At 38.8% G+C, this 9,086-nt stretch overlaps 1 protein-coding gene across 1 annotated transcript in view; it reads right to left on the minus strand.

The window, feature by feature from the left end:
* The window catches only part of LOC118397061 (AP-2 complex subunit mu-A-like), a 32,455-nt gene extending 23,728 nt beyond the window's left edge, over positions 1–8,727 (minus strand). Inside the window, exons 1-2 of the mRNA XM_052467184.1 lie at positions 8,461–8,727; positions 2,010–2,122 (exon numbers count right to left, since the gene is read on the minus strand). Coding sequence (XP_052323144.1) covers positions 2,010–2,083 — 74 coding nt within the window. The 5' untranslated portion in view covers positions 2,084–2,122; positions 8,461–8,727. The remainder of the gene's footprint in view (positions 1–2,009; positions 2,123–8,460) is intronic.
* Between the last annotated feature and the right edge of the window lie 359 nt (positions 8,728–9,086).

Genomic DNA, 9,086 nt, shown 5'->3' on the forward strand with positions numbered 1-9,086 from the left:
GTGTGTGTGTATAATATTATATCTATATATATATTTTTTTTTTCATCAATTAGTACAATTAGTATATATTTCATCAATTAGTACATTTTATATATATATTTTGTTTTTTTTCATCAATTAGTACAATTAGTATACATTTCATCAATTAGTACATTTTAACTGAGATTAAAACCAACTTTCTATAGCTTGTTTTAAAAATAAATATATTTTGGAGATGATTTCATTTTCAAATAACCGAAATTGAGCAGTTGTAATTGAATAAAGGGAAAAAAAGCCATTCTTGAACACGGGGTGAGCCTTTCTTACTAAACTACTAGAAAACCAGTTCGGATTTAAGTATAACTTTTGTATGACTGAAACCTTTACTGAGAGGTCTAATGCTTTAATATTTAATCATTTCTGTCCTCCGAATTTATATTAATTATATAAATAGGCCCGTTTAATTTTGTCTGGCTTGCCATTCCAAATAAAATTGCATATTTTTTGCTCATAAAATTTAAGAAACAAGTCGTTAGGCAGGGCCATACACAAATAAGTAAACTGGGATATGACTAGAGTTAATAAAGGAGATTTTCCCACAAATAGGCAGGTCTTTTCCTGTCCATGGTAGCAAGATCTTGTCTATTTTTGCTAACTTTCTATTCAAATGTATTGTAGTGAGAATTTCTTTCCTTTGGGATATGAAGACCGATTATTTCACCGTCAAACCATTTTATTAGTAAACTACACATTGGTATATGGGTCAAAATAAAACAATAGGTCCCCCTCTTTGTGAGGCATTGGAAAACCTCCCTGGTCTTTGTGGTTGACAATCACTACTAGACTGTGGGACCTTACATATAATTGTATGTGTGGGTTACAGAGATTAGGTAGTCGTTCAAAAATGATGTTAAACAGTATTATTGAATCCATGCAACTTATTATTTGACTTGTTAAGCCCATTTTTACTCCTGAACATATTTAGGCTTGCCATAACAAAGGGGTTGAATACTTATTGACAAGACATTTCAGCTTTTTATTTTTTATTAATTTGTACAAATTTCAAAAAACATAATTTCACTTTGACATTATGGGTTATTGTGTGTAGTGACACACTGTATGCATTAATTAATCAATTATACAAATCATACAATCAATTTGAATTTGTTTTGACCAATCTAACTACAAAATAACAATGGTGATAGGATAAATCTATTGATGAACTGGGTAAATCAAGACGCTGTCTCGGCCTATTCACAATACAGGTAAATGCTTATTGTTCAATAGGAGTGTGTGCATGCATTGACTTATTGAGGTTGTTTTAGATGATTTCATGGGGCTACAGATGAGAAACAATCACTGCCATTAAGGACTTATTTTATTGGCAACTGCTAGGAGAACATATTATTTTATCAAAAACATTTGCATAGAAGAAGCAATCTCTTTTATAAAAGTGTGCACTGTCTAAGAAAGTAAAGACGTCATTCACAAGGCAGAATGTGGTTATGGAATCTAGTAGAAATCAGACGGAGGCGAGGGAGACAATGAAATGAATGAGTTTTTGGTGGCAAGGGAGACTAAGTTAATTAAGAATGTTTTTGATGACAAATAGCTTTGAAATCAGTATTTCTTTGGGTACTAGGGTAGGGAATTCAGATGTAAGCTAACAAGGATGCCCACAATTAAAGGAAGATACTGTGATAATCTGTATGGACATTGTTTTGCGAACAGTAATTAACAGTTTCAACATTTCTTCATGTTTTGCATTATTCAAGTGTTTGTGAAGCATTAGTGGGGAGCTAACAATGCAGCCCAGACAGCCCGAAATGAATGACTAAGTGGAGCATGCACTTTCCTCTTCACGCTATGAAGTGGATGCGCTGATCGACAGACTTGATCCTCTCAATCACGTGAGAAATTTGACAGAAGTACAGAACGTAACAAAAATGTTAGTACCGAACCGTTTAATTTTTTTATCGAAAAATTACTGAAGTTTCGGTATACCATGCAACACTACTCTGTGGACTCACCCTATGTCATCACGGTAGACGCGGGAGATCAGCACCTCCCCCTTGTGGTTGTAGATGAACAATCCTCCAATCATGATGGCAGCCTCTCAGTCATAACAGGCCAGGAGGAGTGACTGCATGGGGGAGAGATAGAGTAGGGAAGTGATCAGCAGGCAGTACAACAATAAAAAAATCAGAGGGGGAAAAAGGCTTCTTGAAGAAACATCTTCTTGGGTCAGGAGGAATTCAGAAAGAAATCATATATCTGACTGAAGAGGCAGAGAGAGAGACTATTACATCCATCTCTAGATACTACTAGGCAGGAAAGGAGTAGTTTAACAAAAGTACATGATCCAGAACAAGAAAAGCCCTGGATTAACTAATCCTCTCCTTCCCCTTCCTCAGGAAGACCAATAAAATAGGCCTAGACCAGATTACTGCTCCTATAGCTAATACACAGAAAACAGGAGGGGAATCAAGGTGTTCATTAGGCCCCAAAATAAAGAAAGCTGACTGAAACAGAGTTGGTTCTACCTAAACCCACAATAACAAATACGCGCCCTAATGAACACGACCCTAGAGGAGCGATGTCATATAGGCTAATTTGTTAATGAATTAAAAACATGCCTACCCTTTCATTCGACCTTCAGGTGCCATAGGAAGCACATTTCCAATTCATGTCATGATTGAACTGATTTCGGCTCAAATTGAAGGACCCCCCCCAACCCCTTTACCTCTCTACCTCTCAGTCTATTCAGAAGGACAAATCCAAAAGCTTACAGAGAACTCATTTGACCCTTATATCTATTCAAACATCATGAAGCCAGACTGATAGAGTTGACATATGCAAGTCAGCGTAATAGCCTAGTGTGTGTGAATGTGTGTGTTCCACAAGATCTGTATGCACAGGTCAATTAATACCGCTGCGTGTGGTCATAGCCTATGACAAAGTTAGTGTTGTGACTAACCAATAGGTCAGATGAATATAATAGCAGATAATAATAATAGTTTGATTTAAACACTTAGCCTACATGCTGTGCAAGAAGAACAATGTCCCTAATAATGTTGTTTACACGACACACCTGAAATCAAGCTACCTGATGGGATTATAAATCAAAATAAAACATGAATTGGGGAAGAAGACCAGAAGAAATCTTGGCCTGGCAGATAAAACCTGAGGAGAATTTGAGAACCATCAACTCTATTGAAACACAGAATGGTCAAGTGTCTCACAACCCGGAAGAGATGAACAATACTAATTAAACAAGATTAAACAATACTATTCTAAGTTATACACTTCTGATGGAACCAGTAATGATAGACACATTTCTGTCAATTATTGAACTACCGCCCCTCACACAGGAAGACCAAAACGAACTAGAACGCCCCTTTAAAAAAACAGACATTCGAAAAGGCAATTTCCTCTCTACAATCCAGCTAATCACCAGGAGACGATGGCTTTCCCCCAGGGTTTTATAAGGAGTTTAAGGATTTGCTTATTCCTCTCTTGATGGATGTTCTAAATGTATCTGCTGAGACGCAGAGTCTAACAGACTCCTTTTCCACGGCTATAATAACAGTTACACATTTTTTAAAATTAAGATCCTCTACAATGTTCTTCCTATAGGCCGATCTCGCTCCTCAATGCCAACTATAAATTGATTTCTAAGGTGATGGCTAATAGATTAGGACAATATTTGCCAAATCTGATTAACACCGATCAAACAGGCTTTATACAGAAAATATCCTCCACCAATAATTTGCACATCTTATTCAACGCAATTCACATGGCCAGTGTGAGGAGCAATCCTAGTATAGCAGTATCTCTAGACGCTGAAAAGGCCTTTGATAGGCTGGAGTGGCCATACCTATTCAAGGTACTGGCAAAATTGAGCCTTGGTCCTTCGTTTGTCAACTGGGTTAAAATAAAGGGCGTTCTGGTGGGCCAGATAACGCATAAGATCTCATTGTTCGCAGACAACATCATTTTGTTCCTCTCTCACCCGACCGGATCCCTCTCAAAACTACAGACGCTTTTGGGTACATACAGCTCAGGTTACAAAGTCAACATGGACAAAAGTCTAATACTTCCACTGACTCACTTTGACTATAGCATCTGTGAACGAACGGGTCCGTTCAGATGGTCGCCACAGGGGTTCAAATATTTAGGAATCACAGTTGATAATGACTTCAAAATTTGTACAAGCTTAACTACTCTGCCTTGGTTCAGAAGGCGGTGGATGACTTGAATAGATGGATAGATCTGCCTCTCATATTATTTGGGAAAATTATCTGTATTAAGATGAACGTTCTGCCTAAAATGATGTACCTATTTTAATCTTTACGAATAACCCGACCCGAGAGTTTCTTTAAGGGTGGCAGGGCAGTCTAGTAGTTAGAGCATTAGACTAGTAACCAGAAGGTTAACGTGGGATTATAGTCTAGGTCTCTGCCTACCAAATTTCAAGATGTATTACTGGGAAGCGCAAATTTTATTAATTTCATTCCTATTTGAAACTGAACCAGCCTCTTCTTGGACTCAGATGGAAATGTTTGCTCTTCATGAAGAAGTTGGGAGTAATAGTATCTACAAGTGGAACCCCAAGACTACAAAAACCAGCAATACCTGTACCATCAATTTAGTAAGATCTTGGTATGAAATTCGTAAGTTATTTGGTCTGAAAGAAGACTTGTCATCCAAAACACCCCTGTGGCAAAACAGACTCCTGCCAATGATCTTGGATAGCAAAACAATTTGTGAAGGGAGAAGGGAATGAGAAGGGAATAACGCATTTAGAACATTGTTATATAGATGGGGTACTTATTTCATTTGAGCAACTAAAAGCAAAATACCAGTTATACAATTCTCATTTATTTTGTTATTTACAGTTAAACCTTTCTCAGAAGCACTTTTGGAGATATGACTTTACCAAACCTATCAAGCATTGAACAACTACTCCATGATAACAATGACATATATAGATTGACATCCAGAGTGTACTCATTGCTAATGCAACAATGCCCAAAACAAGATGTACATAAGTCGAGAGTGATGGGAATACTACAATTGATGAGGGTCTATGGTCGGACGTATGCCAAGATAGTGTCAACTCTAGATTAGAGGTCGACCATGGCCGGGCCGATTAATTAGGGCCGATTTTCACATTTTCATAACAATCGGTAATCTGCATTTTTCGATGCCGATTATGGCTGATTACATTGCAATCCACGCGGAGATTGTGTGGCAGGCTGACCACCTGTTACGCGAGTGCAACAAGGAGCCAAGGTAAATTGCTAGCTAGCATTAAACGTATCTTATAAAAAACAACCAATCTTAACATAATCCCTACACATGGTTGATGATATTACTAGTTTGTCCTGCGTTGCATATAATCAATGCGGTGCCGGTTAATTTAACATCGAATCACAGCCTACTTCAGGGTATACGCAGCAGTTTGGGCCGCCTGGCTCGTTGCGAACTGTGTGAAGACCATTTGTTCCTAACAATGACAGAAATTAACTTGCCAGAATTTTACATAATCATGACATAACATTGAAGGTTGTGCAATGTTACAGCAATATTTAGACTTAGGGTTGCCACCCGTTCTCGATACAATACGGAACGTTCCTCCCTTCTCCCTTTATTATGGAAGTCCCTTCCCACTTGAACCTGAAATATGCCTTCTGGGTAAGTTCACAAATGTGAATTTGAGGAATAGCTTCAAAATCAAATTTACAGAAATCACACTTGCCACTGCAAGAAAATGCATTGCATTGACATGGAAATCGGATTCCCCTCTCCCAATTACAAGATGGCTCTCTGAAATGAAGAAATGTATTACTATTCTTGAAGATTACCTATGCTCTTAGAAATAAATTAAACTACCGTGTGAAAATATTATAATATCTGGATTACTGCAACTCGCTGTTGGCTGGGCTCCCTGCCTGTGCCATTAAACCCCTACAACTCATCCAGAACGCCGCAGCCCGTCTGGTGTTCAACCTTCCCAAGTTCTCTCACGTCACCCCGCTCCTCCGCTCTCTCCACTGGCTTCCAGTTTCGCATCCGCTACAAGACCATGGTGCTTGCCTACGGAGCTGTGAGGAGAACGGCACCTCAGTACCTCCAGGCTCTGATCAGGCCCTACACCCAAACAAGGGCACTGCGTTCATCCACCTCTGGCCTGCTCGCCTCCCTACCACTGAGGAAGTACAGTTCCCGCTCAGCCCAGTCAAAACTGTTCGCTGCTCTGGCTCCCCAATGGTGGAACACACTCCCTCACGACGCCAGGACAGCGGAGTCAATCACCACCTTCCGGAGACACCTGAAAACCCACCTCTTTAAGGAATACCTAGGATAGGATAAAGTAATCCTTCTCATCCCCCCCCCCTTAAAAGATTTAGATGCACTATTGTAAAGTGGCTGTTCCACTGGATGTAATAAGGTGAATGCACCAATTTGTAAGTCGCTCTGGATAAGACTAAATGACTTAAATGTAATGTAAAATGTAAAATATGGCAACCATTCCTGGACTATATGAAAACACTTCCATTGAGGTTGGTGGAGGTGAGCTTCTAGATCGATGTAGCGATTTTCTCTCTGCAATGTACTGTTTTGTGTATATGTCTGTATCTCTTGTCATTTGTCTTATTTAGTCATTTGTATTATTACTATTCTAATTTACCTCATTTGTCATCGTTTTAAGTCATTTTATTTTGGGGGTGGTGAGGATTGATTTACTTTTTGTCGTAGCATTTACTCTTGCTGTGTTGTATTGTTCTGTTGTTGAATAATTGAAAATATATATAAAAAAATGTAAAGTAAGACTTGAACTTGTAAATGTTCATTCATAGTCGTAACATAGGGTTTGTACGTTTACAGATCTAATTTAACATTTACGTTTCAAGTTTTGAGCATGGCTTTTCTTACGATCCTAACAATGTACGTATGGATTTTCTTACGATCCGCCTCTCCGTAGTCGCAGCGCATGAGGCAAATGGTGGTCACACTAGATACCGACTGGTTTTCTGGTCCACGCCCCTACCTTTAAGGTATCTGTCACCAACAGATGCATATATGTATTCCCAAATCAAATCAAACTGTATTTGTCACACACACACCAAATACAATAGGTTACAGTGAAATGCTTACTTACAAGCCCTTAACCAACAATGCAGTTTTATGAAGAAAACCCAGAAGTAAAAGTAAAGCTACAGTAAAATAACAATAGTGAGGCTATGTACAGGGGGTATTGGTACAGAGTCAATGGTCGAGGTAATATATACATGTAGGTAGCGTTATTAAAGTGACTGCATACATAATAACAGAGAGTAGCATCAGCATAAAGGGGGGGTAGAAGCTGCAAATAGTCTGGGTAGCCATTTGATTAGATGTTCAGGAGTCGTATGGTTTGGGGGTAGAAGCAGTTTAGAAGCCTCTTGGACCTAGATACCTCTTGGACCTTCGGTACCAGTCATGTGAAATCCATACATTAGGGCCTTATGAATTTATTTTAATTGACCGATTTTCCTTATATGAACTGTAACAGGGACATCTTTGAAATGGTTGCGTTTATATATTTTTTCAATATAAGTAGCACATTTTCTTCCCTTTTAACTGCATTGTTGTCAAAGGCCTCGTACATAAACTGTTGTTTTCGGCGCATGTGACAAATACAATTTTATTTGAGGATCCATCCATTCAAAGACTGGAGAACCAGCGGGATCAACACTGAGATCCCATTGAATTACTAATTCCATGCATCAACGTGTCTTCCGCGTTCTAGAATAGTCTAGCAGCTAATATTAGCCAGTTAACCTTCATAACAACTGAACGCATTTGGTATTGTGTCTATTTTAACAATTTGAGATTGCAATGGCCTGTGAACGTCAGTGGCAGATACATGAAATACGCGTTAGAAAGTCGTTATTACATCGATTCGCATGGGGATGCAGCAAACCAAGGTACCTCGCTCACTAATGTCAGCTAACGTAAGAGGTTTTGAAATGATCCATCTAGATAAAATATACTAGTACTACTGTACTGCTAGATGTCTGCCTGACCGGAAAACTAGCTACTGTAGCCAGCTAACGTTAACCGTCACCGATAACTAGCTATACAGTTTGTAGCCATCGCCGTTAAGGTATTCTGTCCTATTGTGTATTCCCATAACTATACCGTTTTTTCAACACCACACAACACAGTCATTGGTTCCAAATGGCCTTTTAAAATAATCTTGCTAGCGTGCGAAATGTGGCTAATTATAGCTAGCATGCTAACGTTATCATTGTCACGACTCGTTTGCTCTCGTCTCGGTCAAATTTCTACTGCATTGCTCCTGTTCTCACCGGTCTACCTCGCATTCACCTGAAGCTGTACCGGCCAATTTATCCGAAAAGCAGCAAATACGTGTCCAAAAAGCACTCATTTTGAAACAGGATGGTTAAGATCAAGATTTTTTATTTCACTCACCTTCTTACTCCAATTCAAGATGTCGACCGCTCGTAGCTCCGAAGAGACTCACTGTCAATTGACAATGAAGCGGATTATAGGGCAGTGAAGCACCCACAACTACTAACCCTGCTGGATTTATAGATTTCAACGGTCGTATTGCTTTATCAAGACTAGCATGTACTGTAATGGCATTGGATGTTCCCCAAGCAAAAATGAAAGTAGTAGACATTAAACTTTTAGATTTAGTTTGGAGGAATAAACCACACTATTAAAAAAAAGGGTATTAGATACAACCTTTAACCCGGCCCAATTTGCAAAATCTGGTTGAAAAGATGTATGAGGTATTTTTATGGTCTTTTTAACGTATTTTTACTGACCGGAATATTACGTTTTTTCCTGAACACCATATCACCAGTTGGTCATAATTGTGACCTCTTTCTGACCAGATGGTCATAATTCTGACCACTAAGTTATGTGCTATATTAGGAAGCCTACTGGTCATAGTTAAAGAAGCAATATGCAGAAATCGCTCCGCCATTTCCTGGTTGTTTAAATTCTAATAGTTAGCATAATTTCAGTTTAATGCCCATGGTTTTGGAATGAGATGTTCAACGAGCAGGTGTACACATACTTTTGGTCATGTA

Source organism: Oncorhynchus keta, chromosome 18 (assembly GCF_023373465.1).
Source record: "Oncorhynchus keta strain PuntledgeMale-10-30-2019 chromosome 18, Oket_V2, whole genome shotgun sequence".
Taxonomy (NCBI): domain Eukaryota; kingdom Metazoa; phylum Chordata; class Actinopteri; order Salmoniformes; family Salmonidae; genus Oncorhynchus; species Oncorhynchus keta.